The sequence below is a fragment of the Topomyia yanbarensis genome, chromosome 2, assembly GCF_030247195.1.
Source record: "Topomyia yanbarensis strain Yona2022 chromosome 2, ASM3024719v1, whole genome shotgun sequence".
Lineage (NCBI taxonomy): Eukaryota > Metazoa > Arthropoda > Insecta > Diptera > Culicidae > Topomyia > Topomyia yanbarensis.
Window position 1 is genome coordinate 405,928,325 of NC_080671.1, and position 26,574 is coordinate 405,954,898.

Here is a 26,574-nt window from a genome sequence, read left to right on the forward strand (position 1 = left end):
TAAAATAGACTAGGAAATTTTCTATAAGATTTTATAAAAACAGATTATGCTTATTTTTATAAAATCTTTCAGAAAAACCGAAATTTTCTAGTCTATTTTACATAAAGCCATCAATATGGACTTAAGACACAATCAAATATTGGGTAGTTATATTAATTTTGCATGTATTCTTGTGCTTCATTCATCGTTCGCTAGTCGAATGAGAAGCATGTTGATGCGCAGTCAGATTATTTCATAATATTACCCCATTGTTTTGAGAAATTTCGAAAATCATTTGGGAAATTTATATGTATTATTGTTTCCAACTGTTTTGAAGAAAATTTCAAACCAGTAGAAGCTTGAAGAAATAATTACAAAGTAAAAATATCTTTTAGACTATCTACATAAAGAAACTATTGCAATAAAAAGCAGAAAAAGACACCTAATGCCTTCAGCATTTTTTGTTTTGATATTTCCTACAACTTTGCCGATCCTGAACATAAACTTTTTGAAAAATTAGATTTTAAATCTAACTACGAGATGGGTTCCCCTTTAGTTATTTTAACGAAAAAAGCTGAGACTTCTCTTGTCTTTAAATTTTATCCCATTTCTAAAATGCAAAATTCTCGAGATGAATACTTTTTGTCAGTTTTTCACAGTTCTGGACCACTGCACGCCGGTAAGCTGCTAAGGGTGTTTTGGATGTTTAATTTTATTATTAAAGACTCTGAATTCTACAGTTTTTTTTGGAGAAGTACACCCGATCAGAAAACCATATCAAGAATATATCAAAATTATTTCTCGATTTGATATTTATATCAAATAACCATATAATTTTGATATATGTCGTTTGGAACGAATTAAAATTAAATTAAAATTATATCATGTTTTGATTCGTCAATAATGATATCAAATAATATACCATATTTGTAAAAACTTTTCGCAGTCCGTTTGCTTTTGCGCGACTCAAACTAAAAATATTTTATTTTAGTAACAAGTAAACCAAACCCTTAAATCTACTTACAATAATTTTCACGGGTTATTCTACTGATAACAAGGTTATGTCTCTCCTTACGCAGTGTACCACCAATAGCAATCTATTTGCCCTATCTTAATCGCCTCGCACGAGGATCTTGTGGGATATTGGCCACACGACAAATCACTTGTTGCTAAAGCTGGAATTAATTGGTGTTAACACTGTTCGATGGAATTCACAGAACACTTTCTTAAATATAATTATTACCTTGAAGAATTCAATTTGTAGATTAGCACTCAACACGTTAGATGTAGCAATCAATGCAGATTAATTTCACTTTTGTTTACATCTAGGTTTTCTCTTACATCTAATGATTTCTGTTGATGCAACGCCTTATTTAGAGGCTGACTTTTTAATGAAGCAACGATTCTAGAGATCGAGGGGCTAGATCGTACCTATCTTAACAATATTTATATCAACCATATCGTGTCTTTTCAACATAGTATGTACAATAAAATATTATCTTTCCAAGACAGTTTGGCAGAGCTATAACAATGCCACCAGTGATGGATCCTCCCAAGAACTGGCTCCAAATCACATTACTAGTGGTCTTGTCTTTTAATATGTTTGAATGTAAATATATAAGAAAATGTACGTTTTGCAAAATTGCTTGCTGAGAATAATGAATTATTTTTCACAAGAAAATATTTGATTTATTAATTAAAAATAATTTAAAAAAATGGATTTTTGTGATATAATTCTGATATTTTCAGATATATTTACTCATTTAGATATAAAATATCGTAAATATCCGTTTGTGTGATATAATTATTTTATCAAACCAAGATATAACCAACATACATTATACTAAAATAGATTGAGATATAGTATGATATAACCGATACATTTTCTTGGTATAAAAACTTGATATTTTAACAACTATCCAGCTATATTTTATATCAAACTGAGATATATATTTTCCTGTGATATAATATCTAATTTTGATATAATTTTGATGTGAATTTCTGATCGGGCAGAAGTACATTTGAAGAAAGTTTACGGTTTTTGAGTCGTGAAGTAGACAAAGATAGTAACAATTTTTTTTACTGTCATCGTTTGGATTGATCCATGCTACCCTTATTCAGGATTCTAAAAAATATAGATTAATAGATTTAATACTGGAGTTATGGACACTGATTTGCTGAAAAATTTAAAACTTTTACTACAAAACTTATAAAAAACGTTGTGTTTCCTTGTTAAGTTTAATGTTGCGGCAAAACGTGAACTGGCTAGTTGTGTAAGTGTCGCTAACCTAACGGCTATTCGATTCGTAGTTTCACCGTACAATTTCTATTTAAATTTGCCATTCGTAGATCACTGCCATCGATTGCATATTTATGCATCTCAGTCTTGCTTGTCGCCTACAGCACTAAGAATTTCTCCGCTGATGCTATATCAGTAAAGCAAGCAATCGATTTTTTATCACTTTGATACTTTTCCACTACACAAACAGTACAGTATCGTTGCCACCGGCTACGCAATGATATGAATCAACAACAACAGAAAGTACTGCGTTCTACGGAAAAATACAATTATGGTTGACTCTAAGGGGGTCCTCTACTTTTTAAAATTTAAATTGTGCTGTTATTTTGTGGAAAAAATTGCAAAGTATCTCCTGAATAGATTTTGAACATTTTTTAAGCTACATGTTTTGGCTTTTAAAGTTTCATTTTAAAGACCAGAGAAAAAACAATGGCAACCTTGTAACGTCATTGATTACATTCATGTTGAAACTGCTGCCGAGTAAAACTTTTCAAAAAAATATTGTTCCGATATCAATATTCGGTTCGTGACATTTTTTTTAATTTTTCGAATTGTAAAATTTTTGCAACGATTTGTCAATTTTTTTTGCGTCCTTTTTTTTTTTATTTTAGTAATCATAAAAATAGAGCAAAATGCAATTTTGGAAAACTGTTATGGAGAAAAATAGCGATATTTTTACTAAATAATTAAACAAATCTGACCAGTTGTTCAGGTTCATCTCACTCCGATGGTCACACCGTACCGTTTGTGCAGTGGAGAAGTAACAAAGTGACGGAAAATCGATTACTTTGCTGATATTGCTATTTTGGAGCAATTTTTAACTTCTTTTCTGTACAGTCGGCGAGAAGATTTGAGGTTTGATCGGGACTCAACAATGAGGTACAAAAATATGCAACCGATAGTGGTGATCTACAAACGACAGAAGACAGCAGAGAACCCCGTTAAGCAAACTTGTCTGAGATTTACAGTGCAAGAAATGAAAATAGAGCTAAATCACGAGGACGTGGCCTACACGCAGATCCATCACGCGAGAATCTTTGTATTGATATCGTTTAGAAGTTTAGAGCAGCCAGAAAACTTCTTTGCTAAGAGCAACGTGTAACACGGCGTTGAATGTTACAACATTTAAACCAAAATTCCTGTTTGTTTGAGTGGTGATTAAATTAGGGACCATTCATCACTAACGTAACGCTTTTAGAGATGGGGGAAGGGGTTCGACATATTGTGTGATGTTGTGTCATATGGAGGAGGGGGAGTAAGTTAGAACGTTACGTTACGTACGTTTTTACTGAAGAAAAAAAATTTTCAAGGAATTTGTTACGTACTAGATAAGATAAATTTTTACATGGGGGGAGGTAGAGTCAACTTTGGGCAATTTTTGCGTTACGTAAACACACTACCTCTGAATAGTGATGCCACATTGAAATCTGTGTTCCGGTAAAAAAAATCTAAAAACCATCTGTGATGACTAAAATCGAAAAAAATCTGTGAAAGTGTGTGCTATATTTCCAAAAAATCTGTGAAAAATCACAATATTTCCGAAAATCGGTGGCAATATGTGAAATTTTAATCAAAATGCCAAAAATCTGCCATTTGCGAAAAATAATCTGTGATCAAAAATTATGAAAAAAATCTGTGACATTACAGAAAAATCTGTGAATATGGTAACCCTGCCCCTGAGCACATTAAAAGATTCATGCACGAAATACGAAGGAGTGAAAACCGTCCTTTACTATACTTAGAAAAACATATGGTGGAAATACGAATGACCAAACCTTTCCCTCCCTACCAAACTTTTGAAGCCAAATGAGGGGAAGATTTTACATGTAAGCAAATAACGCTGTGAGCCAAGTTTGGTCAGATTCCTATGTGTGTATAAAATCTATATTGCCGTTATAAGTGTATTTGTCCCATGTTCTATGGAATTCCATATATACATGGGACAAATATGCGTAAAACGGAAGTAAATACTACGGTCAACACTAACCATTCGACTTGTTCATATGCTGCTAAAATCAATCAAACAATCAACTAATAACTAATACGCCTAGTATCTCCAAACCAACATCCAGCACCTCCAGTATAGAAGCAACTGCCCTTAAAAACGAATTTACAACAGCGACCCGTGATATCCAGAAACAAATAGGAACCATCGATAGTGAAGAGCAAGAAAGCAGTACCGAAGACGAAGTGGACGTGAACGGTAACGCGAGAACGGACAGACTGACTGACATCCAAGTGACGGTGGATCTCAACACGCAGTAGCATACTGGCTCAACAGGACACGATGAACAGGATAAGTGCTTTTTTATTTATTTTGAATTGAATATTCACGACTAAGTTATGGTAACGCGCCAATAAACGAATAAAAAATCCTGAAAATGGAGATTTAAGTATTTTTGCTATGCAAAATACAGAAAATTTACAAAAAAAATAGGTCAATACCCTTGCAGATGATTAATTTGAATCGAGATTAATATGAAAAGGGTCCCAATAAGCTACCAAATTAACCTTCAATCGCGTTAAATGCTGAATCCTTTTTCAATTACGGCCGCAAATTTCACAATCGTGGTTTCGAGAAGAGGCACTTCTTTAGCTGCGTTTGCCTCGTCCTGCGATCAGTACGAGCCTCAGTCGAGCTGCTGTTCTGAAACTGCCCAAAGACTATATGGAATACAAAGTTAAAATTTCGAAAATTTTGATTTTTTAGGATACGTTCAACAATAATCTTGGTAGTCACCCTTAAACATTTCTATTTCATTGAACTTCGGAAAACTTTTCGAAAGTAAACTTATTTAACCCCTCGAAGTTAGTAGGACTTTTCTGCAGTTTTCAGGACCGGCCATTCCTGAAGCTTGCTGAAGTTTTCTGAATTTCGTAAGACTATCTTTGAAGGTCTTTCTTGAAATATTTCGCTGAAGTTCGTAGAACAACTGTTTCAGGAAACTGTTTTGGAAAATTGTAGTGATTGTAGAAGTTCGAAGGAATCTCGTACAATTTGCAGACACCGCCTAAAATTTGTACAACGACCAAACATGTTTATGAATGTTCTAGAAATTTGCAGGCCTTCACATGGATTCTTATGATTTCCTTCTAGTCGTTAGATATTGTAAAGGTTCAGAGGTGTAGACTGGCTGCCTAAGATCAAGTATGAAATAATTTCGGCCATGGTTTGACAAACAGATTATTTGGTCACGATGATGATGACAATAGGAGCATGTGACAGTAGAATAGGGTGACCATATGAAGCGAGTAAAAAAACAGGACAGTCGAAAGGGGACTGCTTCCCCCCGTTACCTCTCAATCGACTCTGTCTTATCCAAAGGTTTTCGGCAGTTCAAAAGTTCTTGGGTCTGGCAGGAAAAGCTTTGGCAGTAAAAAAATTCTGTGGGTCTGGGAGGAAGAGTTCTACCAGAAAATTTTTCGTGTGAATTCGATCACCGTGCTTTTTTCGGATTTGGACACACACGCAGTTCTTGCTACATCACGACCGGCGAAAGTTCCATGCTGTTGTCGGAGAAATCGGATATCCTGAATTGAGCAAATGAGACCAAATATTATGAGATCGTCTGTGCAGGGACCGGCGAGGAGTTTTCAGCACTAAATACACGTCATTGAAGTAAATCAGAAACATCAACGGTCCCAAGTAGCTCCCTAGTTCCTAGTTCCCTGCGCTATATCTGCCAATCTCCAATGAAAACCATTTTCTCTCGTTCTGAGAGCTAGGATCGAAACAGTTGCAAAACCTACCGTTGATTTCAAATTTCTCCATTTTATCGATTGCTATATTAAAACCGGCGGATAGGTTGGTGTTGGTAGTACCAGTGTGAGCGCGACTTTCGCACATGGTGTGGCACGTAGAGATCTGGCCTTCATATGTGCACAGCGTGATTTGCGATTTGCTTACACGAAATTCGTATTGAAGGTTCAGATATAAAGGAATAGGTTTCGTTACTGGTATTCTCACGATACGAACACCATAGGATATACCTGGAAAAAAGTTTCTCCAGGTTTCACCGTTACTGCTCCGACATGATGGTCGTAGTGAATTTATTGGTAGTACGCGGAGATAGATCGTCCAGACGCACATCAGTCTTATCATCGTCTATCTGAGCGGGTATCTTGATTCTAACATTGTCATGCGCAACGACGTGTTGCATGTTGTTTCCCATAGCCAAACTTGTCGCCATGGCCAAAGTTTTAAATGCTATCAGTACCGCATTACGAGTATGCGCCTTTATTAATTGTTCCACTTCGCGAACACAAGGGCGAATTGGACAAACAATCACTATATTGTACCGAAGATCGTTCAAATTGTGCTGCTGAATTTCACTCATTTTTAAATAAACGATCAATGCCGCATCGATGAAAGTGACGGTGCTTTATTGTTCACACTGGCTTAGGACAACTGTTATTGTTAGATTGCTTTGCTGGCGCAGTACATGTAGATAGCAGACTGTATGTAGAAACGTTCGTTTAATTCACTGCACTGCTAACAAGTAGAGCGATTTTAGCTTCCGATCCGATTGAGATGGAAAAGTAAAGTTATTAGGAACTTGTATTGATCTTAAAGGGGCTCCATAATCACCAGCTCGAGAGAGCGCTCAATGAGGTTATTCCACGATAGTTATTGATGTTTCGCCATTTTCCTTTTTATGAAATGGATTTCCAGTAAAACGAAAAACTGCCACTAGCAAGAGAACTCCAGGAGAAGAAGAGTCACCAAAACTTCAATGTATTTAGGTTTTATTGGTCACCGCAAAATTGCTATGTGTTTGGTTTATTGCTTTTTTCTCGGTGAATTTAAAAAACGAAACCTTTCTTCGTTGTTACGTTACGTTTCGGCCTACTACGCTTCAGCCATCGTCGAACGGCTACAAACATTTATTTCGAATAATTATTCAATGTTTGTAGGCGTCCGACGATGGCTGAAGCGTAGTAGGCTGAAACGTAAAGTAACAACGAAGAAAGAAGGTTTTGTTTTTTTAATTTCACCGAGAAAAATCAATAAACCAAATACATAAAAACTTCAATGTGTCTTCTGAGATGTACCAAAGGAAATTTTTCGGATCCCGGATTGAAAGACGATTTAAGCCAAGGAGAAACACACGTAATCAATGTTTCATCGACATTGATTTGTTCGGTTGCCAAAGTTTCTTGCAAACAGACTACAGCTCATTCATATGCTACATACATACGAACGCCTCTTTCTCTTTTCAATTTCAATGTGAGTTGGAAAATGAAATAACGTGGTACTATCGAGAGAATTCAAAAGGTATCGGATAGTACAATTGGGAGATTCGAGTGTGTTGAGTTTTGTTTGTCGTACTCTGGAGCAGAGTGAATAAAGCGAAAACTCAATTAGAAATATAACGGGAGTTCAATAAAAAATGATAATGACTCCAATACGTTTCTGTCATTAAATTAAAGAGTTTTCTCTCCAAGAGAATTGCTCTCTGGACTCCCTAGAAATAGGCGGCATTTTTCTTTTCGCTCGGGTGCTGTCAGATCAATCAAAGATGGCGTCGAAACAGCAAGCACTCCATGAACGTGTTGTACGGTTTTACGAAACGCATTACCATCGTGGAAAAATGTTTACGGTAAACCACTTTCGAGACGAAAACGGGCCCATGAGTAAGGGTTTACCGAATCATGGCATCCCTGAGCGTGGAGTGGAAGGCCTGTATCGGCCGTCTGGCGAAGATAATGACGAAGGAAAAGAAGTAATCGCTGAAAAAGCTGTTCGTAAAACAAGGACGGAACGAGTTTGCGTGACGCCGGCCGAAAATATCACTGCTCCCACACCTTGATTCACCGAACCCTCAAGATGAAGGACCATCTATCGGAAGAAGATTCGTTCTCCCGAGTACACGGAAGAGAAGATAGCGATCGTGAAATCGCAGTGCCAGTGGATGATGAAGAACTACCGCGAGATGTCGTTCGTGCTGGGCGACGAAAGTTACTTTCCGCTCTCGAAGACCCACATTCCAGGAAATGACAGCTACTATTCCAGCAACAAGTCGGCCCCACTTGAGAAAATTCCTCTCCCATTCTTGAAAGAATATCATGCGGATGGGAAGTACGTCTTCTGGCTGGACAAGGCGTCTTCCCATTACGCCAAGAAGATGCTGGAGTATCTTAAGCAGAAAAACTGTACTGTACGTACCGAAAGAAAGGAATCCGACCAACTTGCCCCAGTGCCGTCCCATTGGGGATTTTATCGGCTCCCTCATTGCTTTAGTGTACAAAAAGAATTGTAGCGTCAAGGATACGAAGCAGTTGTCCACCAGGCTCCGGAATTGTATCCGGAAGATGGACGTCAGTGCCGTCCAACGCTCTTGCGAGAGCATCGCGACTAAGTTGCGTCGTACGGGTGACAAGGTCCCATTCTCCAATATTCATTGACGTTTTTTGAAGAATAAAAATTACGTTTTTAATCAAAAATAATTATGTTGATTTTTTTTTTATTTTTTAACTATTGTCTATCCCGAGATATACTAGCGTTTCGTCGATTTGTTGCTATATATGTGTCGCACACGAGTGCGAACAAAACAAACATAAACGTCAAATCGGTTTTTCACTTGCACAAATGCAGGCGCGCAATTCAGCGCACGGCTTAGTGACGCATGGCTGAAATGTCACGATGTGGTTTTTAGACAAGATTCGCAAGACATGACTGAAAAATTCTCCTTTTATTATTTTGAACACCCGTTATTACACCGGTCGACCACGAAATATGACCACTAAAATAAATATTGTCATTTTTCATAAAAGTTACAAATTTAAATTGCAAGTAAACTCAATTTTTTGTCAAAGAAAGCAAAGCAGAGAAAAGAAACATTTTCAATAAGATTTTGATTCAAGAGATTTTTTTTAAAAAGGCGTAAATTTTCTAAATGTGGCATCTTCGAAAAAAAAATTGTTCGATTACCAAATTTTATACAACAATACTTTTTGAGAACGAGTTACAAGGGAATGAATGCTTCGACACGAAAAAATATACACTGAAAAAACTGTTGTGTCATTTTTTACAAAAGCAAAACTTCATGATCAAAATTTAAATTGCAAAACCCCAAAATTTTAATTTTTTTAAATTTTGTCAAGAAAAAACCTTAAGAGAAAAGAAACATCTTTCAGGTTCTCTGCTGAGTATAACTTTAGTTGGGCCCTCTTTCGGCATTCGCACCACATGTCCAGCCCACTGTATTCTTCCAGGATTTATCAGCCTTGGTACAGTTTATGGTTCATGTGTTTGTGCCATTATCCATTTTCTTTCGTGCCTCCGAGAATTGAACGCAGAGTTTCGCTCTTAAACACACCAAGGATTCGATAATCTGCTTCCTTCAACACCCATGTCTTATAGCCGTACAGAGGAACAGGGAATATCAATAATTTGTACAGAAGAAGTTGTGTGCGCGTCTATAGGCTATGGGACATTAACTGATTACGTAAACAATAGAATATTCCTTGCTATTCGCAGCCGCAATTTGCCTTTTTACCTCGCGTCTAGCACCGTTATTGTATATCTCTAGTGTTTCTAAGACATATGAATTCGTCGACAACTACCATGTAATTTGTCTCTATAGTTATAGAGTTTATAGTCAGTCCGATTCGGGCAGCCTCCAGTTTGATAGGGCTGAAATGCCTCTTCCACTGCTCTGCGATCAACGCCAATGATTCCGTTGTCTGTTAAGCCAATAAACGAGTGAAAACTTGCGCCGATGGCTCGGTTCCTTTGCACAACAGATCTTCGTATCGTATCTTCGAGATCTATGTTGAAAAATTGTTGCTTCAACCCATTTAACGTGACAAACGAATCAAATGTCTCCGGAAAAATACGAATTAAAGTAAAATCGAAAAAGGAAAAATTATACAACGGCCTTCAACTTTATTTAAAGCGATCCCAGTGGGCTTCTATTTTTCATGAATCATTCATCCTAAAAGAATGATAGGCGGGGAACACTAATCATATGTTCTACTAACGAATGAAGAGCGATACACCTTCGCAACTACCAGCTTATGACGTACTTCTAAATTCTCAGCAACTTTGGGAAATGTCCTGATTTCATCAAATCAAAACTATCAATATGTTTTACACACCTCCAATATACACTCCCCCAAACAAAGGCACTATCAATATAAACCTGTGTCTCTTATAAGGTTGCATCATCCTCAATTCAAAATTCTCATTCCACAAAATTAATTTGCCTAAATACTGACATGCATCCCGGCATCCTTTATGGCGGATCTCACTCTTACCTAATAATGAACACAAACGCACCGTCATTCAGCGCAGTGTACACCGACGTATTTACCAACGTGTAGTTACGTACGAACGAACGGAGAGCAGTCGAGTACTCTCCACTCAACAGTATGGATGTGCCTCTTAATTGATAATAAATATAAAATAATAAAATGAAATTGTTTGCACGGAGAGAAAGATTGGAATACCAATTACCAGCTTCGCTCCGTCCTCAACCCTCGCCCTTCGGAGTTAACAATCCGAGCGACGAGAAAACGAGAGCGATTAAGAGTGTATACTTGTCAGTGGCTGTGTAGGGGTGGGTGGTGGTGGTGTGTGTGTGTATGTGTGCGCTCTAGTGTATGTGTGCTTGCCGAACTGAAGTGAGCGAGAAACTGAACTAAGTAGACGTAGACGAGTAGGTAAACTGAAACGACTGTTGATTGGGGAGATGCCAATGCAACGGACTCAATGACTGCGGTGCGGTAGTCGGTGGTTGGTGATTGGAGGACGGAAAACTTGATCTGATTGAGTTTGCCAGAAAACAGCTTTCCCTAGCGCCACGGGCAATAGTGTATGGGGGGCGGGGAAGAGAGGACGATAATGACTTGCTCCTAGTGCAGCAGCAGCAGCGGCGAAGGAATGGTGTTGGCCAAACAGACAGAATTTTATCCTGCTCTCCAATCACTCTCGAGTCGGGTCGTCATCGTCGTCCTCGTCAGAAACAGGAGCAGCAAAGCAGTCAGTCGGTTAATGTGTCCGTGGGTGTGGGTGTTTTTTGTATGTGTGTCTGCTGTAGCTGCGCTCCATGGCGGGAGGAGATGTGGGTGGTTTTACGGGTTGGATTCTGGTTGAGATTGAAAATGTGACAGAAGGACTTGCTGCTGATGCTGCCATAACATAAGCGAGAAGGGTGAGAGATTGCGGTCTGGTCTAGTTCGGATGTTCCATTGTTGTTGTTGAAAGGCGGCAAAAGAGGAGACTAATAAAATAAAGCAATTGAGAAGAATGAGTCGTATAAATGTTTCGGTATTAGGGTCGTTCGTTTTTCCTCTGTGGCCTGCGGATCCTTCGATGGTTGGGGTGGTGGGGTGGTGGTGCTGCCGGGCGCTCGTTTGCTAGCTGGAAATGAAACTGAACTGACAATCAACGAATCCCACGAGTGGAGGCAAGGATGGTGGGTGGATTGAGTGTCTTTTTTCTTTATTCCCCCGGTGCCCGGACATGGAACAGTAGTAGGTTGGAAAGAACAATTACAAACTTGGACTTACCATGACATAATGTCGCTGCATTTCGGTTTTCTCGCTGGCGAGTTTATCACATTCCAGTTTCAATCTGTGGAAGAAAGAGAGAGAGTGAGAGTTGGAGAAAGAGAGCATGAAATAGAGAGATGGTTTGAGCAGGGGTTGGAAAATGGGGCGAATTAATTAAGATTTATGCGCTTGTTTTCGAAAAGGGTTGCACAAAGTTGGTAACTTTGGCAGGAGAATGATTTGAAATTTAATTTGTTCGACGTTGTTAGGAAGCGAATTAAGTGAACAGTTTACCGCCGGGCGGTTCAAAACTCAGGGGATGGGGAGACGATCGAAATAGAATTAGTTGTCGCTAATTAAAACACATTTTTCGAACAATTGCAGTAAAGAAACTTGATAAGTTACTAGTTTTTCTACCCTTGAATAAAGGGATTCCATATGTTTTCGCCAGAAAATTAATTAACATATGCACATTTTGAGTCAATCATAACACGTTTAAGGTATTCTGATACTAATTTGATGCTTTTGTGGAGTTTTTTTGTTGCTTGTACCAATTTTTTTACTATTCACCCCAACACTAACTGTACCATATGCCACATGAGACTCCACTAGGTAGTTGGTCGGGCAGGATTTTAATTATTTTCGGACGGATCTTCGTGGAATTCCTCAGTGGGTTTTTAATTGCTGGATTTCATACCAAAAATACAGATATTTGGCCCATGGTGCACAGTAGGACCGGATGCTACGCGGCTTTTAAATAGCATTTAAAGCTAGTGGGTGATGACGCCGTCGATCTCTACGTTGTAGGAGGAAATGTAGACATGGTAGGCCTACATAAAATATTTGTCAGTGTTGTGAGTATTTGTGCACGTTTTTAGAGCAGAAAAAAACTTTCAAAAAAGCCATGTGAATGCAGCCAAAAATGTAAAAAATCCTACTCAGGGAACGGGTTTGGGCTGCCACCACGCGACCCGCTAAAAACCACTGCTCTTGCCCAGAACCTGACTCCTCCCCGGCACTACCTTACCGCATTTCTTCGGGGAGGGGTTCTTATGTGCATATCACCCACTCTAATTCAACTACTTAGTAGTTAGTTGGTTCAGTAGGGTTAGGGTACTGCTCCTCGGCATACCACCAGGTCTCCACCATCCACACAGACTGGCAATTTCTGCATGGCAGTCGGAAAGCTAGCTGTGGGTCGAGATTAAGTGCTCTTCCCCTACTAAGACAATCTGGGCGGCAAACTTCAGATTATGTAATTTGCCGAGCCCTACGGCTCTCTTATGAACATTTCGGCACCACGACTTAGCTTCCTTGTGCCATTTAGCAGCGCAACTTCCTTATTGCACCATTCTACACTACTTACTCGTTGCGCTTCCGACTTGTTCGCGAACCACTCGGTCTAGTCCCCGACGGTGGCTAACCTACTCCTATGGAGAATTCCCCGGTGAGAGAAGTTCTCCCGAAACCGAGCCAACCAGCCAGGTGTCGAAGTCAGTTCGGCGATTACGATAGAGCAAGGCGTCCGTTTCGCTGGTGCTCCGACGACCCGCGACTGGTGATGTCTCGTCGCGGTCTACTCAGTCTAGTCCTCGGCGGTGAATCTAGCTTATGCCGATGGAGAGTTCTCCGGCGAAGGAAGTTGTCCCGATACCGATTCTTCTTTGGTTTTAGCATCACAACTTTTTGAGCCCTTGGGCTCAAGAAGTTGTGGTGGCTAGCACCGCAATTCCTTTAGGCCCTTTAGTACCCATCTCGTTCCTTTTCGCTCCACTTTCCCGATGAGCCGTTCAGCTTCCGACTTTACTAATATCTTTTTCGTGAGCTACTTGGTCTAGTCCCCGACGATTGGTCTAGTCTACACCGACGGAGAATTCCCCGGAGAGAGAGAGATTCTCCCGAAACCGAGCGGTAGATTTCTCCCATTACCGATGTTCGTTTCCGTGAGCCATTTAGCTCATCGCTTCGTCCCGATATATTCCCCGGCGGTGAACTTATGCTACTCAAAGTGGCCAACGAGTGGGTGCTGAGGTCCATCCAGCGATTCCGGGTGAAGCGTAGCTTCCGGGTCACTGGCGCCCCGACGACCAACTGCTATCTATTCTACGCAGTCTACTCGGTTTAATCCCCGGCGGTGGATCTAGCCTACTCACGAGTTACCCGGTAGGGTGTCGAGGTCGGTTCGGCGATTCTGGATGAAGCCTGATGTTTGGTTCACTGGCGCCCCGACGACCCGAACCTGGTGCTACGTCGCGTCGTACTACTCAACTAGTTCCCAGCGGTGGGCCTAGTCTACACCGACGAAGAGTTCCCCGGCGGCGGAGTTTCTCTCGAATCCCGATTTGTGGTTTCACGACGACTTTCTAGCCAATGGCGCTACTTTGTTGGTCCCTTTGCCACTTCCTCTGCAACTAGGAGAGTATAATCGTAACCACTCTGTTGACACCGTCCCAGGTATGCAACGATATTGTGCACTGTCAGGCCAGGCATACCCCTACAAACTTCTTCGAACTTAGGGCATTCAAAGACCACGTGTTCCGATGTCTCTTGCACGCTAACACACTCAGGGCAAAGGAGTGACGAAGCATGTCCAAACCGATGCAATAACTTCTAGAAGTATACGTGCGTGGACAAAAACTGCGTCAAATGGAAGTTCACGCATACTGCCTCCGACGATATTGTTCTGCAAGCACTCGCGACTAGTACGGCCATCAACCGGAATATACTGTTCAGCTTTTCACGGTTCCGCTTGGTTTTCAGCGCAGGCAGAAACCCCATATCGGAGTATCGATGACTTCTCGGATCGCCGACGTTTATCATAATTCTTGCTATTGCGTTCGTTGCCTTCGCCCCCTTTTCACAGGCGTAGTCGACGTGATTTTTAAAGCTCAACCGGTCGTCGAATATCACTCCCAATTGCTTCAGTGTACGCCTCGATGTAACCACTTACCTTCCGACGTCGATCTGCATCCGCTGCACCACTTTGCAGTTGCTGACCAACAACACGTCCATCTTGTGGTGAGCTATTGGCAGCTTGACATCGCTCGTCACCGACACCTCCACTTCTTCATGTGTCTCACCCATCACCGTTAGTGACACGTCGTCCGCGAAACCTACGATTCCTGATCACTTTCCAGTGTTAAGACTCCATCGTAGATCCAGTTCCAAAGTGTTGGACCTAGAATGGAGCCCTGAGAAACGCCCACTGTGACTCGCATTGACTTCTGCCCTTCATTCGTCTCGTACAGCAACACTCTGCTCTGGAAATAGCTCTTCAGGATCGGGCATAGATAGTCGGATTCCCTTCATTCTGTGCAGCGCTGCGGTGCTAGCTCCACAGTTGGCGCTGTTAAATGCATTGTTCACATCTATCGTAACCACCGCGCAGTACCGCAGATCTCTTCGCTTCTGTTTAGATGCCTTCTCGGTACTTTCGAACACTGTCCGAATTGACTCCATTATAGATGCTCCTTTGCAGAATCCGAACTGCGTCTTCGAAAGTCCACAGAGATTTTCGAGAGTATCCAACAAACATATAGGCCTATACGAAGCCGGATCACCCGGTGGCTTCCCTGGCTTTGATAGCAACACCAGTTTCTGTACTTTCTACATTTTGCGGAAGTTTCCTTCATCTAGACACTTCTGCAGCACCCTCCTGAACATGTCCGGGTTATGCTAGGGTAGCAGCTTTCTGCACCACGCTTGGTATTCCATTCACACCGAGGGCTTTTTATTATTTAATCTCTTCGCTGGTTCTGCGAGCTCATCGTTAGGTACTTGTCGCTCGTTCGTGTTTGCCCCTCCTGCTTCGTCATACGGTGTTGGTGTCCAGGTAGTTGACTCGTGCTTCGGGAAGAGACCCTCTACGATTATCTTCAGTTCACTCGGGCACATTTCGGCTGACGTCGACGAGCCCTTCATTTTCGCCATCACTGCTGGGCACGCGTCGTCTACAAGGATCGTCGTCTACTTCTCGGTACAGCTCCTTGTGGCATTCTGACTTGCTAAGCTTAAACTCCCGTTTTAAAGCGGCTCGAGCTTCCCGAAACGCTGCCTTGCGCTCCTCTCTATGTGAATTCGATACTACTCTCAGAGCCCGCCTTCTGGCTCTGAGACAAGCAACGCGTAGCGTACTGAGTGCCTCATTTCGCCAGTAAGCTGGACGCCTTCTATTACGTGGCTTCAGTTTTCGCAACATTGTGGCGTCACAATCCTTCTTGTTAGATCAGCCGTATCCACGTTCTCGGTCCCGCCGTCTTGTTGAAATGCTTCAACGAGAAAGTTTTTATTGAAGGCTTTTGCCTTCCACTTCCACTCGCCGGTCATTCTTCTCCTTTTCTGGAGCAGGGTTCCGTTGGCCGATACGGTAGCGAATCGTCTGGTGGTCGCAATGCGTATACTTCTCGCATACTCTCCAACCCATATTCGCCGCCAATGAAGGGCTACAGAAGTCGATGATAGCCTTCCTCCCGTCTCTCCAAAATGTGCTAACAGAACCTTCATTGCACAAACTTCGCTAGAACTTCCTGCAAGATACACCCTTTTGTGTTGGTTACTCTACTGCCCACTCCACAGCCCAGGCGTTCAAGTCAGAACCAATGACTACCGGCTTCCGACCGATCAACTACTCCAGCAGTAGGCTGAACTGCTCTACTGTCTTGAAGGAGCGTAATAGCTGCACACGAAGACGCCGTTGATTTTGGCGATTACGAAGCCTTCGTACCAGGAAGAACCACATCTTGAAGGTGGAATTTGCCCATAACTTGTATCGCAGCCGTTCCCGATCTATCCGCCACCCAGTTACCGTTATCAAGGGGGACTTGATACGGCTTTGTAATCAAAGCGACGTCACACATTGTTTCTGTCGTACACTGCCACAACAGTTGCTGTGCTGTGTCACAGTTATTCAGATTTATCTGGGTAATCTTCATTACCGTGTGGTGGGGTCTCTGTGCGCAGTCTCTCGTAAGATGTCCCGTCTCCACCGCATTTCCAGCACATCCTGGATCTACCCGGGCCTTTGCAGGGGCGGCGAAACACTTTACGCCCGAGTGGGTAAAAAGCATAGGGTGAGGGGTCCATTAGTAAGGATTTTTTTCCCTTTTCGCAATGCACACGCTTACATTACATTTAAATTAAATCGCGTTCGTTCATGCAAATGGAATTGTGGTACATCGATGTTTTCAAGTGTGTGTAGTGCGAGATACATGCGTTGTGCATCTAAATTTTTTGAAATGGTTCAAAATTTCGAGTGGGTAATTACCCACTCGGTTATTTTCGAGTGGGTAATTACCCACTCGGTTATTTTCGAGTGGGTAGTACAACCAATACTACCCACGCTTTCCGCCGGCCCTGGGCCTTTGTAAACCCCTGCCAAGTGTCCAAAGCCCAAACACTTTCTCCGCTTGTTCGTACACTCGGCTCTCCATGATACCCATGATACTCTACCCTCCAGCCGTAACTTTGCCTATCTCCAGCCTTGACAGCAGTGGTTACCGGTAAACGAATCATCGCTTTCTGAGTTCCTCCGTACCCCTTCATTAACCGGATCGTCACGTGCACCTAGCATAGATTACAGTACTGCTTCAGTACTCTCAGCTCGTCTTCCATCGTGATCTCATCCAGCTCCTTGCACGCAATTACCGTCTCCTGGCTTAAGGCTTTAAATTCTGTCTCTTCACCCAATGATTTGGTACTGATCTCCTACTTAGCAGAGCTGTTAGCCATGGGATCCTCCTTCAACTCGAAGAGTCACCTTTTTGGGTACGCCTGGTTCTTACCACGATTTTCCCAAAATCCCTCAGCTCCAGCTTCTCTCTGATCCGCATACGTCGGCGCGGCTTTGGAGAGCACGGTTTCTCCGTTCGGTGCCTTCTGGCGAGCCAATGGTTTTTCTTTCCTCTTCTGCTCCACTTTTCTCTCTCCTTCCGTTTTTGCTGTTTCCCGTATTTCTCCACATTGAGTGGGGTCTTTCCCTTCGGCAGCAACAGCGTCTTCGGGTGTCTGCCTCTTGGGTTCGCCTGGTCTTCCGACCCCTGCACAATGGTATTTTTCGCCAAAAGCGTGCGAAAAAATATTCACGCGAAAACGGTAAAGCTTACAGCAATGATGTCTCCTGGGATGTCTTATAATGATCCAAGACCTTTATTTTGCTGATATAGTTATAGTGATTAATCCCCCTTGAAGTGAGATAATTACTACAATTTTTATCGAAGTATGAAAAACAATATGAAGTCGTCAGAAAAGTCAAAGAACTTGTTTTTGCGAACAACTTTACTGAAGACCTAAAATCTCTATTTTTACTACACTCGAAGCTATTTACCGTTGTTTGTGAATGACCCCTTAAAAGCTTTAATTGCAAAATTACTTGGATTTGCCAGTCTAGATCATTAACCCTCCGGAAGTCGCGCATATGGCCCACTGAACTAACAGCCGCTGATGCTCTAAGACGATTTCGCTAGTTTTTCAGAGCAGCGTGCACTCAGTGCACTAGCGCAACTTCCGGAAAGTTAAACATAAACTAAAATCTCTTTGACCACTTTGACCACATTGGCCACCTACAACGTTTCCTGAGTCCATAAAAGTAGGAGCTAAAAATGTCCAAAGAAAGGGAATTTGTATTTTTGATGTCAATTTTTTTTAAATGCATGAACCACCAAGATTTGATGCAATCCCAAAAAAAATTTTACACAAATTATCTTTTCAGATTTTGACACATTTTGCCTTTCTCATATGCAATCGCTCTGAAAATCGTCAACCTAATCCCAGATAAATTTTTTTTTTCGATTGAGATAAAGTTTCCGAGTTCGAAGAGAGACGCAGCTCGGGGTCTACCCTCTACTGAGCACGCACACCCCACTCATCTCTGCTTTAAACTTCCCTCAGACCACACCCTTAACCATCCCTCGGGGGGGGGGGGGGGGGGAGGGTTCGAAACACCGTTTGACTTTATACCAGCACTATATCATCAGGCATACCAAAATAAACTGGAGGTCACACATGTCAAAATAAGTTAGGAGGAAGACAGCATTGAACTAATGCTGATTAGGCTAAACAAAAAAGATATTGATTTGTTTCAAGTGTTTCACCATCGACACGTAGCTCATCGAGTTCGTGGCTGGCGATCCATTGTGTTATGTAATGAAAAAACCATTATTCGCAATTCATTTAATACTTATTTTCTATAATTTTTTGATAAATTATTAATTGACACTGAGTTGTTTTTGATTTTTGCATACTCTTTATCAGATGAGTGTCAGTCATTTTTAAAACTTTGGCTAATCCCAATAATTTATGCGATGTTCCTCCAGCAACTTTTTCCAATTTCTGCCCCAACCACAAAACCTGCAAGATATCAAACGGAAATCTCTGCAAAATTGCAATCAAAACCATTTCAGCTTGAATGTGTCGAATGGACTGAACTAAAAGTGAGCAAACCCACCAGGACGATGAGCTAGAAGTCCCGCCAACCCCAGCCCCCTTCCCTATCCCGTTGGCACACCGAACAGCAAAGCAATAACAATAATGCGAAAATGTACACCCAATCTTCTGACCGCAACCGTTTACCACATTTTCGTATGGCAAGCTCCTGTTTTCGGTGTAAATTTCCCGGCCCAACCAAGCAGTGCCAGTGAGTGAGCGAGTGTACAGTGAGGCGCGCGCACTCATCCCCCAGAAACACTGCCATTGTATGTTTCCCCCCCCCCACCCACGCTCGTGTGCCCGGGAAATTGCCGGGAAGGGTTGTTTGATTGTTTGAGTTTAGTACGATAGTTTGCTACCGCACTTTCACCTCCGATGTTTTCCCAACAAAAGCAGACGCTTTGGTGGTTGGTTTCAGTCCGAGAGTCAGTCCTGCTGCCATGTCGGTCGGTCGTTGGGAAAAATAGCTCCCTGGAAAATTGCTCTGTGGCAGTCAGTCCTCGATCGGATGCGAAACTCTGTCCGCCCATTAGGGATAATAAGGGTTTGTAACGGGGAGGGGGAGGCGAGTGAGGGAACGAGACACAGAGCTATTGACGGAAAACACTTCCCACCGAATCGGACAAGTCACGTAGCTCGATACAACACCAAAATTGATACGGACTCAAAGGCAGGAAACAGAAAGGCGGTCAGGTCAGTGTCAGGGGCGGGATGTGCTGCAGCGCAGCGAGGAAGCCATCGTAATGGCAATCCGTTGCGGGTGGTGGTGGTGGTAGTTGACTCGTTCCGGACTCAATGATGCGATAAAGAAATAAGTAATTTATTGAATTTGCTCTTTTGCTTCGGCTTCCTGGTCCCCTGTTGTAGTTAGAGCATCGCCGCCGTCACCACCACAGGATGGTTCCGAGTGTATTTTTCAGCTGTGGTTGTTATGAGGACAGATTGTCGGTTCACTTTTCGATCGGTGGAGTTTTCGTAGCTTAACATATAACAATGGGAAAAGCACTCGATCAGAAGACCATTACAAATTGCTATGAAAGATGTCTACTCTTTTAATGCTTCGATATATTTTGTTTGTGATTTTTTTGTAAAATTTTTTAATTTGAAACGACTCAGTGTGTTAGCTTATATAAGTTCATGTGGTCATCGCTACTGATTTTTTGATGCTCACGATTGAATATTCCTGTTCGTTTCTTGCTTTTTTGTGTCACTGTTGTGTATACATTTTTCTAGATGATTTTTCTTACGAAAATCACAATCAGTAATACTTCGATTATTTCATTTTGATCGGGAATACATACAATAGACTCACCACAATATGGAAAGCAATAAAAAATGAACGAATCCCGATTGATCTTATTATTCTACAATTTGTTGCTTATTATTTTTCCATCCCCTAAGCATCATTGCTCTCAAATTCCACCCAAACGACTATCGTAAAAATAATAACTTAATTTCGCATTAAAAAACAAAAATCAAATTTGTCCCGATCATATTACATTCCAAAGTAGACACTTCATCTCCTCACACACAGTCCCTATTCGAAGCCGTTCCTCGATCTGAAACACTGAATCTATTATTCGGCGGCGAGATCCGTGCAGAACAGCAGGGGTGAAAAATCGAAAAATATTTCAGTAACTGCTGATGTCGATTTCGAGGGCTCGCTCGGTCGGTGTATGGCACTGCAAACTGTCAGGTACCTACAGCTTATAACTACCGGCAACAGTGACTCAGTAGCCAACGCAACTGGATTCGGCGGGCGAGTCCTGAGGGAGTTTTGCCTTTCGGGTGTGGATTTTTTTTTAGGCAGAAATAGCCGCCACCCATATATGTACACCAGGAGGAAATCATCGGCAAATATTTGCGCAAATGTGCTAAATTAAATATTCAACAGATTTTATACGTTCCGTTTGGCGCATTTTCGATTCAAATGTGTGGTGCAGTGAACGAAGGGGGATTTTTTTTTTGATTCTGCTGCTACTTTTTTGATAGGGTGGAGTGTTTCAAAGCAAATCGAATAAAAAACACGAGGTGGAACTGGCAGGCTGCTGAATACGATCACTGTGTGTTTGGTTTTGATGTTTGGCCATGTCGGGTGTGTGTTTTGTTTTGTTTCGATTCACTAGGGGATAAATTGTAGTTATTTAACATGGATCATCAGTGAATCACTGGATTTGGAAGGTTTTAGTCTGTTTGGGTAGGCTCTGAAGTTAATTAAAATTGTAACAGCAAACATCGATTGTGCGTTTTTTGCACGTTTTTTGCACTGAATTTGTAGGAATTTATAGCTTAGGAATTACAGGGAACTGTTGGGAGAAAATAATTCCCATTTGCACTAATAACACTTCGCTCCAAGCTACGATGAATTCAAGGTACAGAATTGGGAAGTTGTCCGATTACATACGAAACAAAATAATGGAATTAGTATTAACCGAGAATCGCAGGGATAGTAAGCTCAGAGTATAATAAAATTTTATTCGGGTGCTCAATAAAAGTTAAGTGCAATGCGATTCTACGGAAGAGAGCATGTGATATTTTCAGTTTATCAATCACACAAGTATGTATCAGCATTTGTTTACAACATCCATTTACATTCCATCAGTCTGTTTAAAGAACCAAAGCCAGCGATACACATATCCAGGGTAAATTAGTACGTGACCGCTCTGTGATCAAGCTGCACGTAACAAAAAACCAAGTACAGGAACAACTTATCTACGGCCATCCAATACGACATAGCAAATAATACCATCATCTAAACTCGGTTGACAAATTGATGGTTATAGATCAGGCAATAATGACAACAGCGAAAGCTGCGCCCAGTATCTCCAAATCAATTGGCAGCCCCATTAGCGAGGAAGCTAATACGAGACGTACAGCGCTGCCAGATAGTTGTGAAGTTAATTCCGGAGATTTGCCCTGCACAAATGTAACTCAAATAGAGTTTTTCAACTCATTTAGTGGTTGTGTGCCAATAGAGGGATTCCACGAGAAACCGGCCGACCACAAAATATGACCATCGTCGATTCGAATGAAACATTGAAGTTGTGTTCGGTTTATGAATCTCAAATATTTTCTCTGATAAAATATTGCATTTTGATACAAGAGCAATTTTTCAAAAGGGCGTAAACATTTGTACCTGCATTAATTTCATTTTTTTGTTCGATTACTGTATTTTATACAGCAAAACTTTCTGAGAACGAGTTTCAGGGAATTAATATTTATGTTCGAAAAAAATATACACTGAAATAATATTTGTGTCATTTTTCACAAAAACAAAAATTTGTGTTGAAAATATAAATTGCAAAAAAACCCATTTTTTCTAATTTCTTATATTTTAGAAAAGAAAACCTAAAGAGAAAAGAAATATTTTGAATGTGATTGTATGATGGAGAACTCATCGGTAAAAAAGTTTTTCTAACAATAACTTTATATATGTTTTTAAACTTCATACTAATTGACATACAAAACTGTAATTTTATTACAGAATATAATTCTTAGTCTTATTTTAAATCAAAATGTATTTAACAAAAATCTTCCAAAATTCGATAGTTTTCGAGATATTTGGAATTTTGTCACAGCAAAAACAGTTAATTCGTGTGATTATGCCCTTTTTAAAAGTTATTCACGTTACCCCATCATAAAATGTCAAAAATCTAATGTTTATCGTTTTAAAGACGTAAAAAAAACTTTTTCAGTGTATTTGGATCATGGAGAAGCTTTCAATAATTTTTTTTTCCTAACAACAACTTTTGACATATTTTTATAATTCATACTATTTAAATACAATTTTCTTTTTGAATATGATTTTAAACGCTATTTTAAATCAAAATGCTAATAACAAAAATTTTCTGTAATGTAGCAGTTCTCGAGATATTTCAAATTTCGTTTCAACAACACAATTCTTTTGTTTTCTTACGATCTTTTCAAAAGGTAATCGCGTTTCTCCATCAACAAAAATAAGTTTTTCAAAAGGCCCATAACATTTCCTGTAACTTTCTCTTTGACATTAAGGTGATATTGTAAACCATTTGAAAGCTATATGAAAACAACCAAATATGATCGAACTATTTAGTTTAATAATAAAACCCTATGGTTGAATAGTATTTTGATTGTTTTCGTATAGCTTTCAAATGGTTTACAATTTTACCTTGATGTCAAAGAGAAAGTTACAGGAAATGTTACGGGCCTTTTGAAAAACTTAATATTGTTGACGGAGAAACACGAATAACTTCTGAAAAGGTCGAAATAAAACAAAAGAATTATGTTGTTAAAACAAAATTTGAAATATCTCGAGAACTACTATATTTCAGAAAATTTTTGTTATAAGCTTTTTGATTTAAAATAGCGTTTAGAATCATATTCAAAAAGAAAAATTGTATTTTTTTACTGCAAATAGTAAGAACTATAAAAATATGTGCCAGGAATTTTTTTTTATTGAAAGCTTCTCTATGATCCAAATACACTGGAAAAGTTTCTATTACGTCTTTAAAACGATAACCATTAGATTTTTGACATTTTATGATGGGGTAACGCGAATAACTTTTAAAAAGAGCATAATCACGCAAATTTACTGTTTTTGTTTGAGCAAAATTCCAAATATCTCGAAAATATTTTGAAGAATTGTTGCGATGACAATAAGTCGCATAATAAAAAAGCGGTCACTCACTAAAACCAAACGCCAGGACATACAAAATGTACCGTTAAGTACCAAAAATAAGTTACGACAATCAACACTCATATTGACACAAAAAATGGGTATTTCTAGCTCAACTGTCAACTGTATCCTAAAGTAAAACAACGTAATTTATCATAAACGTAAGCGAGCACCAAAATGTACAGCAAAACAACCCTCAAAATATCAATTTGCTACCGTACACTTCACCGTAAACACTTTGCGAATGGAGAAATTTATCATTTTGCATAATCGTAGCTTATACCTTATATTTTAGCGCTATTAATAAAGGGATTAACACCACGGTAGAATGAAAAAGAATCGAACTTTTTATTGGCCTAAAACGTGCTTTAGGGTCTATCGCATTTTTGAACGTGCTTTAGGGTCTATCGCATTTTGGGAGATTTTTGTTAAATACATTTTGATTTAAAACGAGAGTTAGAATTATATTATGTAATAAAATTACAGTTTTGTATGTCAATTAGCACGAAATTTAAAAATGTGTATATAGATATTGTTAGAAAAACTTTTTTACCGATAAGTTCTCCATCATACAAGCACATTCAAAATGTTTCTTTTCTCTTGAGGTTTTTGTTGACAAAATATAAAAAAATAGAAAAAATGGGTTTTTTACTATTTAAATTTTCAACACAAACTTTAGTTTTTGTGAAAAATGACACAAATTTTTTTTCAGTGTATATTGTTTTCGCACATAAATATTCATTTTCTCAAACTTGTCCTCAGAAAGTTTGCTGTATAAAATACAGTAATCGAACAAAAAAAAAATTGAACTTAATGCACGTAGAAATGTTTACGCCCTTTTGAAAAATTGCTCTTGAGTCAAAATAATCTTACTGATAGTGGAAAATGTTTAGTCTTCCATGCCGATGAAATGTGTAAAGTTTCATAGGGATCCAAGATGGTCGATCACGATTTTAATTATTTTCGGACGGATCTTCGTGGAATTGCTCAATAGTTAAAGTTGTATTCGTACATGTATTAAGCTATTTATATGTAATTATTGATTTTGAAGCCCTGAAAAGAAAAAGTCTTCTTCAGGGGTGGGCGTAGCGTAGTTGGTAAATCGATTGCCTTGTACGCAGCGCACCTGGGTTCGAGTCCCGACCCCGCACATAGGGTTAGAAATTTTTCATAAGAGACTTTTCTAACCCGAAGAGGCGAATGACCTTAAGGTTAAAACCTCTATAATCGAAATAAAAAAAAAAAAAAGTCTTCAGATTAAATATCCAACACCTTAAATCCAATTTAATGTTACACAAAAATATGTTTGTTCTGAAAAGGTTTTATAGTGCTATATGGAGCAACAAATTTGAAATCACATCGCCTGACTTCAATAGATCTAACATCAGATGTCTTTACGTTCATTCTTTCGTTAAATTTTTACTCATCCAGCCGTATAGCATAATCAGCTTTCTTAGAAACACATGTAGAAGCGTTATCTGCCCAGTTAATTTCGTTTCACTGAATCGTACGCTGCCTTAAAATACACAAACATATAGTCAGGGCACAAGACGTATTCCCAAAATTTATTCAAGATATGAATCAAGATATCTTATCCATCGTTCATCGCCCGCTGTTCGTATTTATCGTCAAAAGATTCAGCCAACGGACACAGCCTTGTCAATCATTATTGTGTCTGTGCTATCTCTAATTGACTGTCCGTTCAATAGTAAACGCTTTCCCTCCTCGTATTGTTGATCGTTTTGTAAAACTCTTACGGGTTGTTCCTGGCAAAGCTTTTGCTCTAACTTCGCGAGTACGCTAGCATCGTACCCTCATTTATTACGTTGAAGGAACTCACGCTAATGCTCCTTGTTTGATGTGTATCCGCTACACGAATTCCGCTTCTTGTTTGGTCTTGCGCGAATCTCACAGACCACCAGAAAATAATCAGAATCGACGTTCGCTTCTCAGAAGGTACTGATATCAATGATATCGATATCGGCGAAATATCGACAGTCAATCAAATGATGACCGTTTTGGAAGTGCTTTTCCCAATTCGAGCATTTCTAGGTGTCTTTCGAATATTCTTTTATGCCTTACTGATGCCATAAATATTCATGTCTACTTGTGGATGTGCCGACTTTGACAAACTTTAGGCCGTAGTCGTTGGTGACTAAGTGGAGGCTCTCTTTACCGATAACTGGATAAAATGATTCTTTGCTTGCGACCTGTGCATTCGACTATCAGAGTTAGGATCTACGTCTCACAAATAATTAATTTTATTTAATTGTTGACGTAAGTGCCAATGCTTTATTTAAGGCTTTTTGCTGGAATCCAACGAGGAAAACAGATCGAATTGGTGAGTGAAGCAAAAGCAATTATGTGAAAAAAATCCCCCAGAGACAGAATTCGAACCCGCAACCTTTGAGACTCCGGCCCAATGCACAAACCCTTATGCTATCCCTGGGACATGATGACGTCCCAGAAAGAACATATGATTACCACATTGGCGACAGTGATCGTGTCCTACCACCAAAGCGATTTGATTTGTAAAGAATTGCTCGACCTCTTCGAACTTGAGGACGTACACCAGTTCCAGTTCCAAACCGCCGAGAAGCGTCAGCAAGTTGATGCAACATACTTTGATTTCGCTAAAACCTTCGACAAGGTACCGCACAACATTGCGGGTATGAAACTGCAACGACCAGAATTTCCTCCTTGGGTAACCTACAATCTTACTTTT

At 40.2% G+C, this 26,574-nt stretch overlaps 1 protein-coding gene across 15 annotated transcripts in view; it reads right to left on the reverse strand.

The window, feature by feature from the left end:
* LOC131685024 (protein groucho) overlaps positions 1–26,574 on the reverse strand; it is a 518,750-nt gene that overhangs the window by 194,412 nt on the left and 297,764 nt on the right. For all 15 annotated transcript variants that reach the window (XM_058968368.1, XM_058968365.1, XM_058968364.1 and 12 more), the window contains one exon: positions 11,792–11,855. In XM_058968368.1, coding sequence (XP_058824351.1) covers positions 11,792–11,855 — 64 coding nt within the window. The remainder of the gene's footprint in view (positions 1–11,791; positions 11,856–26,574) is intronic.